Source organism: Diabrotica undecimpunctata, chromosome 8, assembly GCF_040954645.1.
Source record: "Diabrotica undecimpunctata isolate CICGRU chromosome 8, icDiaUnde3, whole genome shotgun sequence".
NCBI classification, from domain to species: domain Eukaryota; kingdom Metazoa; phylum Arthropoda; class Insecta; order Coleoptera; family Chrysomelidae; genus Diabrotica; species Diabrotica undecimpunctata.
The window spans coordinates 87,191,240-87,218,144 of record NC_092810.1 but is presented as its reverse complement, the minus strand read 5'-3'; the positions used below and the strand labels follow the sequence as shown (position 1 = coordinate 87,218,144).

Here is a 26,905-nt window from a genome sequence, read left to right as displayed (position 1 = left end):
TATAAATATATTATTTTATTTCTATAAAAAAATACAAAAAAATCAACAAAGTCCACTAAAGAAATCCGAGGCATTTTTTATATTAGATGATGGTAGATTATTCCTTAGTTCCTTCTTTTTATTGTATTTTTGTGATTGATCTTCTCAAAATCTTCAAAATACTGTATATTCCAAAACTTCACATCATTGTTATGACTACTGGATGCTATAAACTGCCCTGTATTACAAATATCCACATTTTCAATGGATAAATCATGCTGGCCCACAATACCCAAAGGTTTGTGTGGGAAAAGATGTGTAGCCCTAAGATTTCCATCCTCACAAGCAGTAACTACAATATTTTCTGTGATAGGCACAAGAGCATTTATGGATGTTTTTGGACCTGGGCAAATATCACTATGAAGACCAAATTCTTCCCAGTTGTACACAAAAAGTTTACCCTTAGATGAGCCTGAAATAAGTTTTGTTTCTGTTCTGAATGTTCCCATACACGTCAGTTCTTCCTCATATTCTTCAGATTGCATATGAATTTTTCTAAAAAAAAAAAAACAAATGTTATAAGTAACTAATAGCAGGAGTAAAAAATAATAGCTTTTCAAATAAATCCTAACAAACCTCTTTAACTTAACAAAAATACTTTTGCTTCTTATTTTTTGACTTTCTAGTGACAAAGATAAAATTCCAGATTCTTTTTGTTTTGCATACAATGTTGTTTCAATAATTAATTACTTAAGTGATTTTATATATATATATATATATATATATATATATATATATATATATATATATATATACATATATACATATATATATATATATATATATATATATATATATATATATATATATATATATATATATATATATATATATATATACAGGGTGGTCCTTAAGTAATTGTACAAACAGAAACCGTAGGTTCTGCACTTTAAAATATTACGATTTAAGCCAACTTGCTTTAATAAAATGTTGATATTAAGAAAGATACAGGGTGTTAAAGTGGAAATTTAAAATTTTAGTTTTCGCTGTAACTTTTACGTTTGCAAATATTTTTGGACAAAAATTTACAGTTGGATGCTTTTGAGTAGGATAAATTATAATTTTATACTTACTTTAATGTAACTAATAGAAGGCGCCACATATGCCACATGTGTGGCATAAATTTGCGCTTAACTTTTTTGCTCTTTAAGTTAGCTATGTTTGTGTTAAAAAATATTAAAGATACATTACTTTTACAAAGAAAAGGTATACTTGTTAGTAACCTGAAAATTCAACCGTTTTCGAGATAAATGTATTTTATAAGTCAGCTGCACACTAATTCTTAGTTTGATATTTGTACGGTAAAGCACTGAATACCTGTAGATAAACATAATTCATAGTTTATTCTTATTAAAACAACTCAAAGATGATAATGTTACATCACAAAATGCTTTGTTATGGGTGCTAAATGTCTTATTGGAGAAAAGATATTTCATCTTCTTCTTTAGGTGCCGTGTCCGTATTCAGACTTTGGCCGTCATCATGTTTACAATTTCCCCTTGCTATCGCTTCTTAAGTTTCTATAATGGCGTTGTATTACTTTTTCTCTATTGTAAAATGCTAAAAATCCAAAATATGTGGTTTATGCAACATGGTACACCACCACATTCTAGAGAGAAGGCAGTTAGAACATACTTAAATACAACTTTTCTGAACGTTGGATTGGTCGTGGTAGTCATATTCCTTGGCAATGTGGTGAGATATTGATATAATTATATAATTCATAAAAAATCCGAAAAGAATACTTATTGTTCATTACGTAAATTGTTTACCCATTTTTATTAGGACAAATAGAAACTAGATCACAGGTATTGAATAACACATATGTGTGATATTTCATAATACTTTTGCTACAAATCCAACCTGAAAGACTCAGCATTTTTACAAAAACATCATCGTTGTCCTAATAACCGATATTGTTATAAATATAGTAAACACACAGGCAATTTAGTTCAGCATAATATTAGTTCGCTAGTAAATCATAACAGTCCATTTGTTCGATATGTAATTATAGTTACTCGTATGATTACGTTGCGCTGTAACGTAATCATATAAATAAGTAATGTCATCGATAGGTTATTCCGTGTGTATATAAGTAACCAATGAATGAGATACATCACAGTTTAATATATTATTTAACTTATGCGACAAATAAGATGTAATTCCATAATATACCATAAGATTTGGATATGTATCCAAAATAATATATTCATCCATTATACAGTATAGCCACCACGTAGCTCCGAATTTAATCCGCTTGATTTTGGTGTATGGGGCGCATTAACACAACGTGTCTATAAGAATCCCATAAACATTCGCAACCAACTATGGGAAGAAATAAATACTGCAGCAGTTTCTTTAGAACCAATGATGCTATTTAATATGAGACGATCTTTTATGGAATATATTGACAAATGAATTAAAGAAAATGGTGGACATATCGAACACTTACTTTGACAAAAAGTTATGTTATTTAGTTTAACTATTTATTAATTTGGTTTGTAAACAAAATGTTTTGATTATGACTTTAATTTAACATAAAACGTAAAATGTTTGATGTAAAATCCTATTATTCTGTTATTTTGCCAAATCCTATTAATAATTATCCTGCTGATATATTTATTTTATTTAATATTTCGTTAACTATTAACTTTAGTTAAAGGTATTTTATACCAAAAATTCAGAAGTATTAATGTTTTTGTCTATTTTTTCTTCGATGCCTGGAGTAATTGCCTTAGATCAGAATTATGCAGCTGATTTTTAAAATGCGATTATCTCGAAAACTGTTTAGTTTTTAAGTTATTAACAAGTATACCTTTTTTTTGTTAAAATAATGTTTATTATTATTATAATTTTTATCCCAAATACAGGTAACATAAAGAGCAAAAAAGTTAAGTGCAAATTTATACCACATATGTGGCATAAGTGGCGCCCTCTATCAGTTACATCAAAGTGTGCATCAAATTATAATTTCTCATATTTAAAAGTACCCAGTTGTAAATTTTTATACATAAATGTTTACAAACATGAAAGTTATAGCGAAAAATAAAATTTTAAATTTACACTTTAACACCCTATATCTTTCTTAATATCAACATTTTATTAAAGCAATTTGGCTTAAATCGTAATATTTTAAAGTGTAGAATCTACTGTTTCTTTTTGTACAATTAATTAAGGACCACCCTGTATATATATCTAAAGTATTCAACTAGTGAATTCAGAGGTTTAATCGGTCATTCAGGTTGGCAAATAAAAAAAGAAGTGAACTACTTCATAAGTTTATCGAAGACGTTTCGCTTTATATTTCTAAAGCTTCATCAGTTCTCTAAAATATAACAGATGACATAGAGTTTATAAGAAATACAGATGTTTATAGTTCATAACTTACAACTCAATATGTAGTATATTATCGATGTTATTATATATCTACTGTAAACTTTACTCATTATTTAAAACTAACTTACCAAAAAAAAAAAACAAATAAAAAAACACAAACTCTGCAGAAAATAATGTTCATATTCGTAGATAATATGAAGATTTAAAAATTTTTAAACGAACATTTGGCTTCATTTAGATGGTTCTCCACTGAAGGCAAACAAAGCTCTGATTTATTGCAATCTATGCAAACAACGTGACGCGATACCGAAAATGTTTTAAGGGCCATATGTCACCAAATTTCACCCTCCAAGCCACCTCCAAGGTTTGAGACAATTATGAACTTCTACAGGGGTCATTGCATGATTAGTTGGACGGGTGGATTTGTATGGCGGAAATTTAATATATTATTTTTAATTTATGTTTTAATGAAACGTACCCATACGCGGTACAAGAGGGAATCTTTGGATTTACTCAAATCCATTCTCTGATAACTCTTACCCCATATCCATCATCAACAGATATCTTTTCTCTAAAAGCTATGGTTATTCTATTTCGGAAACACCTAACGGTGCAATACTAGCCTCCATATCCAATAGCATACAGACGAACATTTCCCCGTTAACCCCAAAACCAGCCACAAAATATGCTTCTCTTCCTTATTTCCCACATATTATGAACAAGCTTACTAAACTATTCAAAAACTTACCCGTCAAAATATCCCTAAAAAATACTAAAACCATTGGAAAGTTATTCTCCAAGTCTAAAACTCCACTAAGCTCGTTAGAGCACACTAATGTTGTCTATCAGATACCCTGTTTAGAATGCAACTCCTGCTACATTGGCCAGACCAGTCGGTCTCTTCTAGGGCGTATAACTTCACACAAAAGCGACATTAGACTTTCCAAACCCTCTTGTGCCCTTGCATAACACGCCATTTCCACCAAACATCACATTGACTTCACAAATACCAAAATACTGGCGAAACAAAATAACCATCAGAAACGCTCCTTTATTGAAATGTGTGAGATCCTCAAGAACTCATCGGCAATAAACAAAAGAACCGACATCGACAATTTGAGCCAGGTTTACCACTCTATCATCTTAGGAAATAAATAACACCTATTCTTCAGTTAAAATTTGGCTTATTTTCCATTCAAAATAATAACACAATCATCCCCTATTTCCAAGTTTCATTAAAACATAAATTATAAATAATATATCAAATTTCCGCCATACAAATCCACCCGTCCAACTAATCATGCAATGACCCCTGTAGAAGTTCATAATTGTCTCAAACCTTGGAATTTGGTGACATATGGCCCCTTAAAAAATTTTTCGGCATCGCGTCACGTTGTTTGCATAGATTGCAATAAATCAGAGCTTTGTTTGCCTTCAGTGGAGAACCATCTAAATGAAGTCAAATGTTCGTTTAAAAATTTTTAAATCTTCGTATCTACGAATATGAACATTATTTTCTGCAGAGTTTGTGTGTTTTTTGTTTTGTTTTATTTTTTTGTTAAGTTAGTTTTAAATAATGAGTAAAGTTTACAGTAGATATATAATAACATCGATAATATACTACATATTGAGTTGTAAGTTATGAACTATAAACATCTGTATTTCTTATAAACTCTATGTCATCTGTTATATTTTAGAGAACTGATGAAGCTTTAGAAATATAAAGCGAAACGTCTTAGATAAACTTATGAAGTAGTTCACTTCTTTTTTTATTTGCCAACCTGAATGACCGATTAAACCTCTGAATTCACTACGAATACTACTAAACGATATTATAACTAATTTGATTCTTTCAACATTTTGTTCAGCTATTCGCTTTTTTTTAATAAATATAAAGTTTAATTAAGAGTAAAAGTCATAATAAGTATTGACAATTTGTGTATGAACATTAGAGACTTCTTAAGTTTAATTATACATATTAAAGCATAGGTTATATGTTTGGTTTAATTATAAATTTATTTGATTTAATAAATTGAAAGTAATTTTTAAAAATTGTTTGATAATTTATTATCACAAATTTATTTATTTTCCCATTGTCCCTTTTTCTCTCAAAGGCAATAGTATAGATATTACTTTGAAGCCACGTAGAAAAATTAAGGATAAAAAATAGCCCTGAGATAAATTAATTAAGCGAAATTTATTTATTTTGTAAAATTAAGCCTAATGCAAATTACAGTTTAAAAAACATCATAAGGGTCATAATTTGCAATTCCTAATATATATATTGTTATGATGTGTTTTTTTTGTTTGAATGATGAGCAATGAGTATTTTTAATAATATAATATATAGGGTTTTTATCGCGGTTCTCAAAGAATTAGCTTGTAAGTACTTTTTTAAATTATCTTTATTATAACTATTATGAAACACACATATATATCTAACCTAGTCAATGTAAATTTAAAATAAACTATCTTTAAATTGATATTCTTATAAAACTAATTAAATTCTATAGACAATCTAAAATTTAAACAAAACTATCTTCAAAATTGAAATTGTTATGACACTAACTAAATTATATTAACAAAATTTTGTACCTTTCTTTCACTGAATGCCTAAATGAACTGTTTTCCACTATATATATTCTAATCACCACTGAAAGTCTTTGTACTTCGGTTATCCTTGTTTTTTGTGAAATTACTTTTTTCAATTATCAGCTTCTACCAATTTAAGATATAGTTTTCTTCACCAGCATTTATACACCACCAACCAAACCAGCAAACAGCATTTATATTTATTCTTCTTTTCAATATACCAATATCCAATTATTATAAGTTGATTTATACTAATCTCCAACCATAATATAATTTAATTTCTTCCAATATACCTTTTTTTATCTTCAATAATTATTTGTGTATAATTATAAATGTGCATTAAATTATATGCATAATTTTTAATCTTCATTTAACTCACTATATTAAACTATTGGACTATTTGTACTTGATTCACTGACTCTAACTAACTTTCATAATAAACTGCTTGACTTCTGACAAAAAAACTTAAAAACTCCCTGACTTCTGAATAAAAACTTAAAACTTTTTAAAAACTGCCGTCTTGAATCCAAATCACGGGTATTTATATGTTTTTGGATTTCTAGAACCATCTCGTAAGAGATCATGTTCCAATTTGTTCTATTATATATATGTCTGAATTTTCTGGAACAAACCATCTCGCAAACATGGCCATCTCCGGAGATCCAGAGAATTCCATTCTTTTCTATTAATAATTTTGTTGACACTTAGGCTTTTCAGATCAGAATAAACATTTAAATCATCAAATATATATAAATTAAACACCTCAAACCAACATTATTATAATAACCCCACTTATATTCGTATTATGATTATTAATTTGACACTTGGAGTATGTATAGTTGGTTGCCTAGGCACATGGCTCACTTATATATATTTACAATATTAAAATACAACTTTTTACAATTATTATATGCTAATTTATTAAAAATGCCCTCACATAAATATATTTTTATAAATTTCTCTAGTATATAACTTATTTAAAATAATCAAATACTTTTTTATATCTAATATTATGTAGTATATAACTTATAAATTATTTTCTATAAACCCTAATCGTATCAATACCCCAAAATAATATTTAAAATAAATAATTTACTTATTATTTTTTAAATATTAATTTTCTCATACCTTATTAAATTTAATAAATCAATTTTTTTTTATTTAAAATGTGTTAAATACATCCCTGTTTGCTGTCTATATCAAAGCATAGAACAACGGATCACAGTTCGGCTATTCTATGGTCAAACTGTCATGTCAAATGAAACAATGGATGCGATATCATAGAATAAAATATAACCTTGATTAAAAATATAATAGATATTGTGTTCTGTTTATTTATAGACAAAATCTAGGAATTATTTCCATTCAAAATAACTTCATCAATATAAATTGGTAAGTTTTTCCACTTTATTATATTAGAAAGACATTTTTATAGCAATTATAGTATCTAACCCCAAATTATGATTTTTAGGGTACCAAACAATTTCCATATGTACAAAATTCAACAAGTATGATGTCAAATTTATTCACAACAAAGAAATCTACCATCTATCTATGAAATGGATCTATCAGTAAGTTATTAGTGTTATTATATTTGTGTTAAAGGTATAGAAATCATTATTCAATCTCTTCATGATATTGAAAAATGTCGTTGATATGAAATATGCCTCTTAGTCTGTTCTCTGCATCTATTAACACATAACTATTTAGTCCATTCTGATTTTCAATTGTATATGGACCTTCAAACATTGGTTGTAATTTCTTACAACGGTTTTCTTTAACATTACTTTTTCTAAGTGAACGAATTAACACTAGGTCTCCTTTTTGAAATGTGATTGGTTTTTTTATATTTCGATTTTGTCTTCTGATATATTTTTCAGCTTTCCTCCTAATTCGGTTATTCACTTTCTGCATTACTTGTTCTAACATATCCTGATTATATTCACTAATCCACTTTCTGTTTCCTATATGGCCAAACATTAAATATTCTGGTACTTCCTCTGTATTCAAATTATGTGTATTATTTAAAAAATATTCTACTTGTGGTATATGTTGCTGCCAAGTTTCGTGTTGATTTTGGCACAGTATCCTTAAATATTTTATAACTTCTTTAATATATCTTTCTGCAGGATTTGCCTGAGGATGTCTGATACTTGTAAAATGAATGTTGATTCCCTTTTTCTCACAAAATGTCCGAAATTTTTGGTTGTTAAAATATGTAGCATTATCTATTATGCAATTTCTAAATGGTCCTATTTCTTCGAAAAATTGATTAATATATAATTTTAATGTTTTAACATTTGTTCTAGAGCAGGGATATAGTTTAATAAATTTTGTATATAAATCAACTATCACTAGTATATGCTTTTTTCCTGTTGGACTGAGAACTAAATTTGAAATAAAATCCATGGAAACTGTATTTAGTTTTTCATATACAACATTAGATTTATATGTGTTCTGGTTTTTGAAATTCTTTTCTTTGTTTAGTTGACATATTGGGCATTGGTTAGTAATTTCTTTTGCTATACTTATGTCATTTTTTGCAAAATAATTGTCCCTAAATAGCATCCATAGCTTTCTTGAACCAATATGCATATAATTGTTATGTAAATTTTTCAATATTTTCTTTGCTAAAGTTCTAGTTATTACATATACTTCTATGCCATTTATTATTTTATAATATACCCCATCTTTCCTAAGGACTTTTTGTTTTTCACTCAAATTGATCTGATCTCTTATAATTTCTTCTTTAGAATATAATCCTGTACTTTCTACTAATTGATTTAATCCAATTTTTATTGTGCGCTGCCCTTTTTGTGGTGCATTTTCTAACCTTGATAAAGCATCTGCCACTATATTGGATTTTCCAGAAATGTATTTGATTTCAAAGCAGTATTCACTAAGTATTAGACTCCACCGATGTATTCTACTGTTTCCATATTTGTTATTTAATATAGACGTTAAAGCTTGGTGATCTGTTTCTATTGTAAATTCATTACCCAACAAATAAAATCTTAATTTTGTGACACAGTGTATTATACTTGCTAGTTCTAATTCTGAAACTGAGTAACCCTTTTCATGTGGCTTTGTGATTCTTGAAATGAATTGTATTGGGTATTCGACCCCATCATGTATTTGTAATAATACCCCTGATAATCTCTCTATTGATGCATCTGTTCTTAGTATGAATGGCTGTGTATAGTCAGGATAGTATATTTTCAAATTTGACAGAAAAATGTTTTTAATTTCTTGGAATGCTAGTTCTCTTCTCTGATCCCATCTCCATTTTACACCTTTTCTCAGTAGTTCAAGTAATGGAATTTCTTTTATACTTAGATCTGGTATCATCCTTTTATAATAATTAATTATTCCAATAAATCCTCTTAAAGTTCTTAAATTGTGTGGTGTTTTATATTCCTGAATGACTTGTGTCCGTTCTGGATCCATTTCGATTCCCTTAGTGTTAAGTTTATAACCTAGATATATGACTTCTTTTTGAAAAAATGTACATTTTTCTTGATTTATTTTTAGTCCAACTTTGTCTAATCTATTTATTATAATTTTTAGGTGTTTCTCATGATCTTCAGCAGTTTTAGAAAAAATTAATATATCATCAATGTAGTGAATTACAAAATGTTCATATTGATCCAAAATATCATGAAGACATCTACATAGAGCACTGCAAGATGATTGAAGTCCAAATGGTACTAGTTTGAATTGATATACTACTCCATCTATCTGAAATCCTGTATACTGTCTACTTTTTCTTTCTAGAGGTATTAACCAAAAACTATGCTGTAAATCGATTTTAGTGAAAAATGACATTCCTGTAATTCTTCCTAGTATTCCATCTTCTAACATATTATTAATCGTTTTGTTTACTTCTTCTCTGTATTTATATTGTATTGGGTATGATTTTGTTTTAAAATCTTTTTCTTCTTTAACTTTTATACTATGGATATAATTTTGTGCAATTCTATTTTCTTTATTGACAAGTCCCTTGTGTTGCTGCAATATGGAAATGACTATTGATTTATATTCTTCAGGGCAATTTAAAAGTTTTATCATATCTTCTTCTTTACAAATAAAATTATTCTTCATTATGTACTCATTATTCCTTGCTTCCAATTTTACGCACTCCGCCTCGTAGGCATCCATCTGCTTAAAATTTCCATTCCTTAAATAGTCACTACAATAATTATTCTTTACATTCTTTTGGGACATTTCCCTATCATCAAAATACATTTCTTCTTCATAAACATCATTATTTTCTTTTAATAATATCCTATCAACTCTTATTCCTTCTTCTACCTCATCTTTCTGCATAAATTTAATTATTTGCCCTTCCAAAGTTACCATTTTTTTTTTAAATCTATCTTTACTTTCTTCTTTTCCAATTCATCATTTCCCATTAATATATCAACACATAAATCCTTGACAATAAATCCTTGCATATTAATTTCTTTATTAAGAATATTAATTTTAAAATTGACTAGATTATCAATTTCACCCATCTTCTTATTATTTGCACCAACAATTTTAATTTTTGGAATCTTTATTATATCTGATAATTTTAATGTATTAAAAATAAAATTCTCCGAGACTAAAGTACTTTCTGAACCAGTATCTATCATAATCTTAATCATTTTATTTTTGGCCAAAGCATTTATATAAATTAAATTAATAGATTCAATAATTTTCTCTTCATCTAAAGAAATAAATTCAGAAGGTTTTTCATAATAGCAATGGCCTAACTTGTAATTCAGAAAGTTTACTGCACAAAATTTTGATTATTAGAATTGTCAGATTGTATCTGACCACTTGGATCTGATGTCCTATGTCTTTCCCTACTATGACTTCTACTCACATTTTCCTGACTTGTACTACTTCTTTCCCTGTCTTCGCAGCTTCTATTCCTTCGAACACAATTTACCTGTCTGTTATAGTTAGGTCGCTCTGTATTTTTTCTATTGTTAAAATCTTGTCTATTATTATTAGTACTGTTATTAAAATGTTGTCTATTATAATTAGTATTATTATTAAAATTTTGTCTATTATAACTAGTATTATTATTAAAGTTCTGTCTATTCGGATTACTGTTATTATTATTAAAATTTTGTAAACTATCACCATACCTAGTATTATTGTTATATGATTGTCTATATTGTTGATTATCATTTTTATTATATTGAAAGTTATTATTGTTTTTTCTGTTGTTATTATTACTTGTCATATTGCCTCTTTGTATTCTTTGAATAAAATTAATAAAACTATCTATTGTTTGAATATTTTGTATAGTTACTGTTTGCACAACATCAACATCAAAATGTCTAGATACATTTAAGACTGTTTCATCCTCTCTAAGTGGTGGTTCTAAATATTTTGCAACTGTTATCAGTTTTAATGCATAATCTACCATATTTGATTTTAAATTGTGATTATATTTTCCAAAATATAGAATTTCTCTAAACTTTGCTTGCTCTAATTCACCCCAATAATAATTTAAAAATTTATTTTCAAATGTTTGAAAATTATCTAAATCATTCTCAATACTAGCAAACCAAGTTGCTGCATTGTCATTTAATGTCACTCTAATATAATCTTTAATATCATTAATATTATTCACAAATCTTAATTTATGTTTTAAACTATTTATGTATACTCTAGGATGCAAATTTTTTATATTACCAGAGAATTTAATCCCAGTCTCATTTGTTAAATTTAAGTAAGGTCTCCCTATGTCTCTCATTTGTGAAATATCATCTATTCTCTGTTCCACATTTCTTATTTGATTATTATTTATTTGGATATTTTGTTGTATATCATCTAATTTTTCTTCTGTGTTTCTCCTGTCTTCGTTAATTTTTACTTCTAAGTTACATTTCTGTAACTCTATTTTCTGTTCTATATCTATTTTATTATCTTGAATAATCCTCTTTACTTCTGTCGTCTCATTGTCTATCCTTTTCTTGTAGTCATTCCGTATACTTTTTATTTCATTTGCAACTTTTTTCTCTGCAGCTTCAAGTTTTTTATCCATTTGTTTTTCCATTTGTTTTACAATTTTATTATTATTATCTTCTATTTTCTTTTCTAATTTTCTATAATTCTCTTCCAATTTCTGTTCCATTTTTTTCATGTCTTCTTTGACTTCTTTTGAATTCTCTTCCAATTTTTTTATGTCTTCTTTGATTTCTTTTGAATTCTCTTCTATTGTCTTGTTCATCTGCATCATTAATGACATCAAAGCTGCCATATTGACATTTTCCTCTCTTTCTGGATTCATTTCTGCAGTATCTTGTGGAACTTGAACTAAACTCTCCTCTTGTATAGGTTGTGTTTCTACTTCCACATCTTCTTCATTCTTTTTGCTTCTTGTACCTTTCTTTCCTTGAGACATTTTGAGACTTTACTTGTTCAAATATAATTAAAAATAAAATCTATAATTTTTTTTAATTTTTTTTAATTTTTTTTTTTTTTACTGATAATTAATTTAATTATATGAGAGCACTTATCTTCCCAAACTAATTCTTTTAAATAGAGAGCCCCACGTTGGGCGCCAAATTGTTATGATGTGTTTTTTTTGTTTGAATGATGAGCAATGAGTATTTTTAATAATATAATATATAGGGTTTTTATCGCGGTTCTCAAAGAATTAGCTTGTAAGTACTTTTTTAAATTATCTTTATTATAACTATTATGAAACACACATATATATCTAACCTAGTCAATGTAAATTTAAAATAAACTATCTTTAAATTGATATTCTTATAAAACTAATTAAATTCTATAGACAATCTAAAATTTAAACAAAACTATCTTCAAAATTGAAATTGTTATGACACTAACTAAATTATATTAACAAAATTTTGTACCTTTCTTTCACTGAATGCCTAAATGAACTGTTTTCCACTATATATATTCTAATCACCACTGAAAGTCTTCGTACTTCGGTTATCCTTGTTTTTTGTGAAATTACTTTTTTCAATTATCAGCTTCTACCAATTTAAGATATAGTTTTCTTCACCAGCATTTATACACCACCAACCAAACCAGCAAACAGCATTTATATTTATTCTTCTTTTCAATATACCAATATCCAATTATTATAAGTTGATTTATACTAATCTCCAACCATAATATAATTTAATTTCTTCCAATATACCTTTTTTTATCTTCAATAATTATTTGTGTATAATTATAAATGTGCATTAAATTATATGCATAATTTTTAATCTTCATTTAACTCACTATATTAAACTATTGGACTATTTGTACTTGATTCACTGACTCTAACTAACTTTCATAATAAACTGCTTGACTTCTGACAAAAAAACTTAAAAACTCCCTGACTTCTGAATAAAAACTTAAAACTTTTTAAAAACTGCCGTCTTGAATCCAAATCACGGGTATTTATATGTTTTTGGATTTCTAGAACCATCTCGTAAGAGATCATGTTCCAATTTGTTCTATTATATATATGTCTGAATTTTCTGGAACAAACCATCTCGCAAACATGGCCATCTCCGGAGATCCAGAGAATTCCATTCTTTTCTATTAATAATTTTGTTGACATTTAGGCTTTTCAGATCAGAATAAACATTTAAATCATCAAATATATATAAATTAAACACCTCAAACCAACATTATTATAATAACCCCACTTATATTCGTATTATGATTATTAATTTGACACTTGGAGTATGTATAGTTGGTTGCCTAGGCACATGGCTCACTTATATATATTTACAATATTAAAATACAACTTTTTACAATTATTATATGCTAATTTATTAAAAATGCCCTCACATAAATATATTTTTATAAATTTCTCTAGTATATAACTTATTTAAAATAATCAAATACTTTTTTATATCTAATATTATGTAGTATATAACTTATAAATTATTTTCTATAAACCCTAATCGTATCAATATATATATATATATATATATATATATATATATATATATATATATATATATATATATATATATATATATATATATATATATATATATATATATAGACAGGGTGTTTCAAAAAGGTGTGTCATAAATTAAATCACGCATTCCGGGGACAAAGATAAATTGATTGAATCCAACTTACCTTAGTACAAAAGTGTACACAAAAAAAGTTACAGCCCTTTGAAGTTACAAAATAAAAATTGTTTTTTGCATTATCTCCTAAACTACTTGACATTTTGTAATTAAAATGGACACGTTACTTTCTTGTTCTAAAAGCATTTTTTATAAAAAAAGAAACGGCAAAATCTAAGGGGGAGTGCAGCCCTAAATCCCCCCAGACTTTTGAGTACGTTCAAATCAAATGAATTTTGTGGCATCATTAGTTTAACACATTATATTTAAATTTTTTTTGCCTCATCACTTTTTTCAAAAAGCAGTTTCTATTGAGTTAGGGCCCTTTTTATTAACCTTTAAAAAATTACGTGCAACTAAATAAATGACTTAAATGAATTAACAAGTACAAAAAATGATTATAACCTTTATAAATATATTACAATAAATTTTCAAAATAACCCCCATTTTCTTCAATACACATTCGGTATCGTTTTAATAAGGAAAACCGAATGCGCTGAAAAATCATATTTTTCTGACAAAGCTTCAATTATTCTAACCCTCAATTGTTGTTCGTCCTCTATTGTTACAGAATACACTTTATCTTTCATAAACAACCAAAAGCAAAAGTCCATGGGGTTAAGATCTGGACTTCTGGGTGGCCAAGAAATAGGTGCGTCGCGACCCCTTCCCAACGACCGACCAGGATACTGCCTGCAAAGGTATTCCCGGACTTCATTACTGTAATGCAGTGGAGCGCCATCTTGTAGAAACCACTTATTTTGCCTTATTGCAATATTCACTTCTTTCAAATACTCTTGTAAATCGTTTGCCAAGAACTGCAAATAGTTATCACCATTTAAATTGTTGAGAAAAAATATTGGGCCTATGAGTCGTTTTTTTGGAGTGACGATTTTCGTCGACCCAAATGTGCTCGTTATGATGGTTTGTTATTCCATTTCTACTGAAGGTAGCCTCGTCGGTAAACAAAATATTTCTAATAAAATTATAATCGGTTCACAATGTGTCGATAGCTCACTACAAGTTTAACCCTAATTAGAGAACTGAAATACAGAGAGGATAGGTAATACGATATAATAGTAAAAACCAACCTGAAACTGACGGTTTAAGATGTTTTCGACTAACCCACCTTGTATCTGAAGGAATACAATACAGCGGTCAACCTTATAATCCGAATACGAAGGTATTTTGGTTACAGATGACCGACCAGTGTCGTAGAGTATATGATTGAAACATTTATTTGAACTAAATAAATATATTTTTTAAATTGTACTTATGTAAATTGTATTTGTTTTAATAAAACTTCTTTATTTTATTCAAAAATAAAAAGTTTCTTGCCATTTGTAAAAGATACATTTATTTAATTAAGGGGAAAGGCGCCAAATGTCGCCTGGCAAAAATTTCAATGTGTTTTAAATGTATCCATTATTTTCGAATCCGGAGAAAAATAATAAATATTTTTGAAAAATTTAAACGCAGAATGAAAGATCACATTATTACTGAGGACAGAAAGCCCCTGAAAACTTCTACAATGTTTATTTTAATATGTTATGTAACAGGGGTGAAAATAAAAGAGAAAATATAGTATTTTAATTGAAAATATTGCATACAAAAGAAACTTTTTATTTATTCTAATAAATATTTCATTCTGTCTTTAAATTTTTCAAAAATGCTTTTTAGTTTTCTCAGGATTTGGAAAAAAAGGGTACATTTAAAACACATTGAACATTTTGACAGGCGACATTTTGCGCCTTTCCCCTTTAATACCTTACGATTACAACTACTATTACTTACCTTATATAATTACGATTAGAAAACTATTCAAATTCAAAATAAATAGGATCAACTTCGGAATCCGAGTCGTCTTGAGGGTTAATAATTAGCGGTTGTGTCTCTACGGTCGCATCAATTATGTTATCAAGATCCCACATTTTTTGTTCATCTTATATTACATGTCTTACTGCATCTTTCCAGTTTTGTTCTGTAATATGTTGTAAAGACTCGTATAACAATTCACGTACAGCTTGTATTTTATATGACGTATTTTTTCTAGCCACATAACTTTTCATTTGTGCCCAAATGAGTTCAATTGGATTTATTTCGCAGTGGTAGGGTGGAAGTCTAAGGACTGTGATGTTTCGCCTTTCCGCCATTTTGTCACCTACGTATTTCTTGAACTTAGATTTATGTTGCCGGGCAATTTTTAAAAGTTCTGCTTTTACCATTCCATCTTCGCAAGGCAGATACTTATTCCGCAGCCAGTCAAGAATATCCTGTTTCTTCCACGCAGTCGTTGGAAGTCTTTCTACTAGTCGTGAATGATAAGGTGAATTATCTAATACTATAATTGAATTTGGTGGTATGTGTTCAATCATCTGCTCAAAATACTCTTCGAAAACATCAGCTGTCATCTCCTCGTGATAGTCTTTTGTGCTTTTGGACTGAAATTCCAACAAACCATGCTTAACAAATCCTTTTTCACTGCCAATGTGAGAAATTATTAATCTACTGCCTTTACCAGAAGGTGGGGAGATACCAGTAGACCAACCTTCCATAAAGGCTTGCCTGGAGCTTAATATATTTTTATCTGACCAAATTTTTTTTAGAGTATGACCTGAGTTTTCCCACGTTTCATCCTGGTAGAAGATTGACCTTCCTTCAGCCCGGAATTTTCGTATGGATCTTAGATAATTTCTTCTCCAACATATTATCTCTTAGATTTCGACGGTTTCTCATTAGTATTCATGGAACAAATCGAAGCCACGGGAACACACTGTCCGATCAAAGTTCTTTTACTTAACTTAATAGCAGTTCCCTTCAAATTCACAACTCTTACAGGAACGACATCTCGTATTATCACCAAAGCTTTTGCCGTTAGGAACTCGGAATTATTTACATCTTCGACCTTCCTTAAACTTCCCTCTCGAGTATGACCTGAGTTTACCCACGTTTCATCCTGGTAGAAGATTGACCTTCCTTCAGCCCGGAATTTTCGTATGGATCTTAGATAATTTCTTCTCCAACATATTATCTCTTAGATTTCGAAGGTTTCTCATTAGTATTCATGGAACAAATCGAAGCCATGGGAACACACTGTCCGATCAAAGTTCTTTTACTTAACTTAATAGCAGTTCCCTTCAAATTCACAACTCTTACAGGAACGACATCTCGTATTATCACCAAAGCTTTTGCCGTTAGGAACTCGGCATTATTTACATCTTCGACCATCCTTAAACTTCCCTCTCGGCAATAACCATCAGGTCTGGTCATCAAAATTTTCTCACTATTACCGGGTATCGTTACGTCAAAAGAAGTTATTAAGCTGATAACATCTTCTTTGTCTTCATGGAACGGCAACTCTTCACCACTAATCTCGAGAACTCACATAACTTTTTATTTGTGCCCAAATGAGTTCAATTGGATTTATTTCGCAGTGGTAGGGTGGAAGTCTAAGGACTGTGATGTTTCGCCTTTCCGCCATTTTGTCACCTACGTATTTCTTGAACTTAGATTTATGTTGCCGGGCAATTTTTAAAAGTTCTGCTTTTACCATTCCATCTTCGCAAGGCAGATACTTATTCCGCAGCCAGTCAAGAATATCCTGTTTCTTCCACGCAGTCGTTGGAAGTCTTTCTACTAGTCGTGAATGATAAGGTGAATTATCTAATACTATAATTGAATTTGGTGGTATGTGTTCAATCATCTGCTCAAAATACTCTTCGAAAACATCAGCTGTCATCTCCTCGTGATAGTCTTTTGTGCTTTTGGACTGAAATTCCAACAAACCATGCTTAACAAATCCTTTTTCACTGCCAATGTGAGAAATTATTAATCTACTGCCTTTACCAGAAGGTGGGGAGATACCAGTAGACCAACCTTCCATAAAGGCTTGCCTGGAGCTTAATATATTTTTATCTGACCAAATTTTTTTTAGAGTATGACCTGAGTTTTCCCACGTTTCATCCTGGTAGAAGATTGACCTTCCTTCAGCCCGGAATTTTCGTATGGATCTTAGATAATTTCTTCTCCAACATATTATCTCTTAGATTTCGACGGTTTCTCATTAGTATTCATGGAACAAATCGAAGCCACGGGAACACACTGTCCGATCAAAGTTCTTTTACTTAACTTAATAGCAGTTCCCTTCAAATTCACAACTCTTACAGGAACGACATCTCGTATTATCACCAAAGCTTTTGCCGTTAGGAACTCGGAATTATTTACATCTTCGACCTTCCTTAAACTTCCCTCTCGAGTATGACCTGAGTTTACCCACGTTTCATCCTGGTAGAAGATTGACCTTCCTTCAGCCCGGAATTTTCGTATGGATCTTAGATAATTTCTTCTCCAACATATTATCTCTTAGATTTCGAAGGTTTCTCATTAGTATTCATGGAACAAATCGAAGCCATGGGAACACACTGTCCGATCAAAGTTCTTTTACTTAACTTAATAGCAGTTCCCTTCAAATTCACAACTCTTACAGGAACGACATCTCGTATTATCACCAAAGCTTTTGCCGTTAGGAACTCGGCATTATTTACATCTTCGACCATCCTTAAACTTCCCTCTCGGCAATAACCATCAGGTCTGGTCATCAAAATTTTCTCACTATTACCGGGTATCGTTACGTCAAAAGAAGTTATTAAGCTGATAACATCTTCTTTGTCTTCATGGAACGGCAACTCTTCACCACTAATCTCGAGAACTCCATCTTTGACATTCAATTCAGCCCCAACGTTCCTTAGTAAATCCATCCCCAATATGAACTCGTCCGAGATCTCTGCAATTAATACTCTATGTTTCACTGTGGTCTGGCTAATGGATACTGACATATTAGCCTCGCCATATGTATTAATCATGTCACCAGTTGCCGTTCTAAGCTTTACTGTTGCAGACGATAATTTAAGATATGCCTCGTACTACTTCTGGCCGTGCAATAGTTCTTGTTGCACCTGTATCTACCAAAAACGATCTACATTTATTATTGATACGACCTTCGATTTACAAGCTATGAATTCCACCGGAGGACGTAATGTTCACAGTTACTATGGGGGCTGTATTTCTGAGGTCGGCAATTGCCCCTTGGTGTCGACCCGTTCTAGTTTTCCGACTGATGTATAATTTTCTTGCAATTACGGCGAATGTGACCTACGTCACCACAATTCCAACATCTGGGCTCGCGCCTCTTTGGCATCGTGTTACGAACTACTTTTCGTACCATTTCTTCCAGACGTTCATCGTTTGGTTCGTCGCCTTCTTCGATGGTTCTTACTCGATGGCTCCGTGAAGTTTGACTAGCTGTTTCATGTTCCAAGGCAATAGCGAGCGCTTCATCTAAAACTTTCGGTCTTGCTAGTTGTAAAGCTTTCTGTAATTCACTTTCTTTTAACCCATTGACGAAGGTATCTACAGCAATTTCTTCCAAAATGTTGTCTGGTACCTCCGGATAAGCCAACCGCACTATACGAGCAACATCTGCTTCAAACTCTTGCAAATTTTCACTTGCTCGTTGAATTCTACTTCTTAGTTGCGCCTTGTAGACTTGTTGTAGATGGGCATCTCCGTAACGTTTGTCTAGTCGAGCGAACAAGGTCTGGTAACATTTTTTCTTGACCCTTAGGAATCGATCTTAGGATATCCGCAGCATCAGCTCGTAAAGCAGCTAATTTCTCATTTATTTTTGTTAAAACTGTTTCTTCTATCATTTGAGACGTTTCATCGAATCTTTTGGAAACATTCTCGAATTTTCCATCAATTATTTTAGTTAAAACGGCTTCTTCTGCTGACTGGAACTGGAATGTCTCTGGATCTTCTCCATTCTTGTTGAGGACAGTCTTCAGTCGTTCTTAGAGTATCTTCTTGGACCCGCTGCAGTCTTCATCGCGTTCTTCTAGCTGCTCACGCAACGGTTTTACTGAAAGTTCTACTAGCAGCATCTTTGGTCAGGCACACACGTACTTTTTTAATGATCTTTCGTACAAAGATCACTTCCGAACTACGCGAATGTTCCCGACGAACAATACTTTTCAAAAGTTCAAAAGTCTTTTTCAAAAGTCACTGCTGAATTTATTTTCAAATCTCACACCAACTGTAGCGAGATTAAATAAAATGAGCGGTTCAAATTTATATAAATATATTTATTTATAAGTTTACAGTTCGGTACTCTCTTATCAACTAAAACTAAACTCATAACATCGTAACATATATATACTAAAGTTACTATGTTCGAGAACATTCTGGCGTAGTCCCACCTCTAATTCGTCTCATCGAAAGCACATCGAAGACGGGCGGCATTAAAATGACAATTCTTGAGTTCTCTAGATCTTTCCTTCTAAAAATTATGACGTATCGGAGATGGGCTATTTCGGTACAATATATTATATATATATATATATATATATATATATATATATATATATATATGTATATATTTTTTTTCCTATAATTACCAGAGTCATCGGTGCGTTTTGATTTGGTTTGAGTCTTCTTACAAACTCTCTCTGATGACGGGTAGACCCAGAAACACGTGTTAGGGAGTGGTAGGAGACTCAAATTAAATCGAAATGCAACCGTCTTCATATATATATATATATATATATATATATATATATATATATATATATATATATATATATATATATATATATATGTGTGTGTATATAGTGCCCCCTATATATTCTCCTTGACCCCCAATATTATTATTTTATCTTCAGTCCCAGTGTTAGGGTATAGGGTGCCTGTCTACAAAACTAGCAGAGACGTCCTTCAGTTTTTTTTTAATTAATTATATTATTTAATCTTTTGGCAATCATTTTATGTTAATTGAATGTAACACTAAATAATGTTCTTTTGACTGCACAGCAAACTGACAAACTATTCTGTACTACTAAACACATAGAATACTAAATTGATAAAGCTCCTGATAAACTAAATTTTATGTAAAATGTGTATTTTACTACAAATCATTTACCCTCCTAACTACTGAAACAAAACCTTAACCCTTTCAGTACGGCCTACGGATTTATCCATCAGTTAAAGAATGTACCCACCGGCCGGCTGACGTATATATCCGACATTGTTTAATCGTGTCCATTGGCCTACTGCCTTATCGATGGGACACCTTCAGAAATTTTCGTTTCATCACAGACGATCGCGGCAGATTGTCTGCATCATGCTTGCATTTTTTTGCTGGTGTTAGTCTTACTCGAAATGTCGGAAGAGCGTGCCGGTTCCTCGTCCCTCTGAACTCTGAAAAGCCAACACGTGGCCAAAAGCGTAAGCAACAAGATTCCAGTTATTGTGGCTTAGACGAACGTGACATTAGACACATTTTCAACGCAACGGATGATTTGTACCTTAGTAAAGAAGAACCATTTCAGGACAGCGGCAGTGAATACCACCCTGATTCCGAAAGTGAAAGTGTTATTTCTGAAGTCTCTTCAATCGACGAAAACGACGAGCCCGAACAAGTAACACAGAATGAGGAACTAGAGGATGTGGAAGCTATATTGCAGCGAAGCGAACAGGAATTAATTTGGACCAAGAACGAATTTGTTCCTCGAATACACGAATTTGACCAAAGTGAAAGTGGTTTGAAGAGTAATAGCCTAACTACAGAGTCAAAAGAAGTAGATTTTTTTGTGAGCCTGTTCTCGGAAGAAATAGTAAATATAATTGTGCTGGAAACTAACAGGTACGCTACCCAACAGAATGCTAAAAAGTGGAAAAATGTTAATCTTCCAGAAATGTATGTTCTTCTTGCACTATGTTGATGTCACGCGTCAAGAAATTAGAAATGAAGGAGTACTGGTCTCAGGATAATTTATTGCATATAGCAATTTTTCGTCAAAGGATGTCAAGAGACAGATATTTTCTAATTCGCCGTTATTTGCAATTTTGTAAAAACGAGGAAGTGCAAGTAAATAATTGTTTGCATAAAATTGACCACGTAATGCAAAAATTAAAAATAAACTTTCAGAACCATTTTTATCCATACCAGAATTTAGTTATAGATGAGAGCATGGTCTTGTTCAAAGGAAGGTCGTGTTTTAAACAATACATAAAAACTAAAAGGCATCGGTTTGGAATAAAATTATACGTTCTTTGTGATTGCGAAACGGGCATCGTTTTAGATTTCATAATATATACAGGTAAAGCAACAAACATACAAGGCCAAGAAAATCAGAATCTGGGTATTACGGGAGCCATTGTTGCTAAACTATTAAGCTCTTATTTAAATAAAGGGCATTCATTGTTTACTGATAACTTTTATACCAGTCTATCAAATTATCTGTTCCAAAACACAACGAACTCTTGCGGCATGGTACGACAAAACCGAAAACAGATGCCATTGTTTGAAAAGAAGCTAAAAACTGGTGAAGTTGACTGGAGAAGCAGCGATACTATGTTGGCCCTGAAATGGAAAGACCGCCGCGATGTTGTTATGCTGACAACAATGTACGAAAATCAAATTGTAACACTTCCTAAGATAAGCAGAATTACAAAGGAAACATACTTAAAGAAACCTCTATGCGTTAAAGAGTATAAAAAGCATATGGGTGCCGTTGACAGATTGGACATGATCATTAGTAGTATTGATTGCACTCATAAGTCAATCAAATGGTATGTCAAGCTATTCTTTCATTCATTGGATGTTACCTTACTAAATAAGCACGCAATGTTTTTGATGCAACATGCAAAAAAGGTTCCAGTTGCAAAGTTCCATTTACAAGTTATTTGGCAATTGTTGGAAAGGTATTTTAAAGCACTAAGTTTGGCAATCAACGTTTCTAATAAGAATATTTGTTTCAAATATGCAGCAATTGAGGCACAGCCAGTTCATTTTGATCAAGGGAATTCAAGACTGACAGAACGGCATTTTCCGGAATTGGTTCCAAGGAAAGAGGGAAAGAAAAGCGGCACTAGGAGATGCAGAGTTTGCTCCCAGACAAAGGCAGGACCAAAGAAGAGAAAAGAAAAGGCACTATATGTGCAGAGAATGTGATGTTGGGCTATGTGTCCTGTTTTAAGATTTATCACCAATTAGCCGATTTTTGAAAGTTAACTTTTTATTTCTATTTCCTTTTAGTTTAGTCCTGAGTTTTTTATTATGTATTTAGCATTTAAATCTTTGGTTTTTCTTATGTAATAAAGTTTTTTCACTGTACGATTTCCCTTGTTACTGTTTTTTAAACTTTTATTACAGTGACAGTCATACACGTCATCCGGTGCAGAGACAAACCAAAATGTGCCGGCGGTAAGGAAAGTACAATAAAAAAAAGGCCCCATACTGAAAGGGTTAAACAACTTCAATAAAATAAACAAACCATTTCGAATAAGTGCAAAGATGCTTGTTTTTTAAAACATAATATATTTATCAATAATTTCTATTATTACAAGGTAAAGAATTCTGTGTGTGGGATGCAAAAATAACAAATACAGATTAGCATATTATGACTGGGATTGAAATCACATTTAAAAAATTAATGTTTCCATTTTATTACTTTGTATAACACTAACAGAAAAAGCTCATTTTGGTGGCCCCAAAAACAGGAGCGCCTACCTGCAGTGCATCCCTTGCAGGCCTGTTATCACTGGCCCTGTTTATCTTCATCAATTATTTCTAGAGTACAAACCCTTTTTAGAACAATTAATTGTTAATTATTGTATCTCCAAAATCATTTACCTGTTTTGTAAATCTATACTTATAATGGAACCATCTCCACTGGAACACACTAGGTAATGTTTAGCATCATTTGTTACCATATCACTAATATAATCTTCATTTTTCTTTGTTTTGTATATTTGTTTATCAGATTTCTCCCTCAAATCCCAAAGTTTTATCATCCCATCATCATCTCCTACAATTAAAAGATATACAAAACTTTGATGTACCCCATGGGGAAAGCTACTCAAGATAGTAATATAATAATCACATCAAAATAAAAACATTTAGTCAAAATACTAGTATTGAAGATGGCAGTAAAGCAAAAATGGGAAAACATAAAAAGAAAAGACTTATAATTGGTCTTGTAGCTACAAGAACAGGTTTCAAGCTCTACAAAATATAAACCCATTCTTAGATCCAAACATTAACAAGTTACTTAACCACTACAAAAAGATTCTATTAAATGCATCAGCTGAAAGTTTCTGTGCTGTTATGTAAGTATACTTGCAATATATCATATTAAATTTTGTTTAGTATAAGTTTAGTATTGTCATAATTTATAGATTACCAACCAGCAATACCAGCATTCTCTCTTTTCTGTTTTTAGTGGTTAATGTTTGGACCTGATGATGGGCTGTATTTGTGGAGGCTGAAACGTAAATTGGCTGTCATAAATATTATATATCAATATTAAAATACCTGTGGCAAATATGTTTTCATCTATAACAGTCAAACAATATACAGGTACATCATGTGAATTTTCATAAAACTTAACCAGTTGTCCATTGCTCATATCTGTAATCATTATGGACTTATCTTTGGATGTAGAAAATAAATGTTTACCATCACAACTAAACTCGACATCTCTACAAGCTTTTGTGTGGAGTTCTATTGTGTTAACCAAGTCGTTTGCCTCATTTGAATATTTGTAAATGAGAACATCACCCACAATATTTGCAACAGCTAATAAATCCTCATGAGGATGAAAAGAGATGTCTGTTATGAAATCTTCACACTGTATGTTGGGTGGACGGTCTCTTTCTTTTTTACTTTCATTTTTGATTGCTTGTATAGTTTCATCTTCCTCCTCCTCCTCCATTTCTTCTTGTAACTCAACGTCAGATTCTGTGTTTTTTGAAACATCAATATCATTTTCAGTTTCGCTAATTTGGTTCTCGGAATCAGAATCAGTCATGGACACATCACTGCTATCCGAGCTATCCTCCATTGCTACTATACTTTCTTCAGAACTTTCTTGGAGATGTTTTTTTTGGTACATATTTTGTAGTTTTTTCTAGATTACAGGATTCTAAATCCAAACACATTTTTTAATCTGAAATTGTTAAGGTTATGTACTACACTACAACTTCTTCTTCTTCTTATTCATTTTTTGAGCTATGTCCTTGCTTGACAGCCTTGACAATTTACCAATTTACCCAGTTTGCACAAACGCAGTTCTTTCTTCATTAAAGGGAATTTGTTCAAGGTTACTACAAAGAACATAGACGCTTATAGAAGAATTGTTCACTGTTATTTTTGAAAGTTAGCAAAAAGTGGGACATAGATAAAGAAAAGTGGGACGAGTGGAACGCACGTGTTGCACGTGGTACCACTAGATTCTAACTCGATGCACTAACACGTCTAACACTAACACTAAGGAGCGGTCATGTCAGCTGTCGTGTTGCTAGATGTCAAAATGAGAATTATCGCGTGATCCGTTTCAAATTATCGTACATTATCGTACAAAATATCGATCGTTAAAAAAAAATGTTTAACATGCCTAATTTATGAACAAATTTTGTATTTGGAAGGCAAAAGAAAAATTTTGGAATTTATATTGGGCAAAAATATTTTTTTAAACGCAAAATATAATTTTTTTCTTTTAAAAGAAGGACAAAAGCTATAAATAATAATATAGCCATAAATATATACAAAAAATGCTGTATTAAGGTTGCTTTACACAATAAGTAAAGTTTTGCAGTTTTTAATTAAACTTTCCAAAATGAATTTTTAAATGTTGCTGAATATATTAAAACTAATAGGATAAAGTTTAGATTTCATTTATTCACTGAGTGTTATTTCTTGGGTTACTCATAGATGGCTCTTCAAATTTGAATAAAGTACATTAAAAACTGTTTTAAAACTTTACTTTTTCTTTTTTTGGTAATTGTTAAGTATTAGATTTTAAATATCTTATTGCTTTTGATTGCATATGTTTCATTTGTAATGTAAATTTCATTACTGTTAAACACCAATATTTCATTCTGTCAAACCCATTTGAGGCTATCTTCACTGGGACTAAATGTGAAAAACGTCTGAACAGGTATATATATATCCCCCAGGTATTTACTGTGGAACACCAGATCGAAAAACCAGAAATATGGGAATCTCACAATTTTTATTCAGTCAAAAATACGATCAGATTACCGCCACCTCAGAACGGACATGATAATTAAATCACAATGGTACACATTGATTTTACAGACGATAGATGGCAATCAGATTTTGATTCAGTCTTTACTAAGATCATATAAATAAATGTATTTATATTATGATATAAGGGTTTTTAGTTGTTATAGTACAAACATATTCAATTACTTTACGTTAGCACAATATCCAATGACTGTTAAAACCGTAAAAAAATCATATGACGAAATTATCGTACAAAGTGGACATTATCGCCTACCTACTATCGTACATCGTACATTTATTAAATTATCGTACAAAATCGATAATTATCGTACATATAGCAACACTGTCTACCATTGCTTCTAAAATATGAAAGAGTGGGGCAATAAATGCAACTTTAGATATTTTTATATGTAGATGCCGCGTCGTCGCAGAATAGGATTAAATTTTTGCGTTTTATAAAATTTTTTAAAGAAAATAATATTATTTTACCTTTTAATAAATTAATCTTTTTAGAAAAATTATTATGATTCAAAGTTTTAATTGAAATATGTACAAATCTTAAGTATAAATCAGTTTAAGACTATATTGTAATAATTTCACCAATATTCATTCATTGTGAAAATTATGTTTTAGATACTACTAGTTGTTATTTTAAAACAAGATTAAATAGTACTCATACAGCGTAAAAACTTTCACATATAGGTACTATTCATTAAAATGTACTGTTAAAGTTTATTTTGTTATTTCAAAAATAAAT

The 26,905-nt window shown here is 30.6% G+C and overlaps 1 protein-coding gene across 1 annotated transcript; it reads right to left on the bottom strand.

Moving 5' to 3' along the window:
- On the bottom strand, positions 1–25,351 carry LOC140447733 (WD repeat-containing protein 55 homolog). Its single transcript, XM_072540551.1, is given in 4 exon segments — positions 1–134; positions 137–534; positions 23,755–23,929; positions 24,436–25,351. Coding segments are annotated over 4 exon segments (1,245 nt in total). The 5' UTR covers positions 25,016–25,351; the 3' UTR covers positions 1–42.
- Between the last annotated feature and the right edge of the window lie 1,554 nt (positions 25,352–26,905).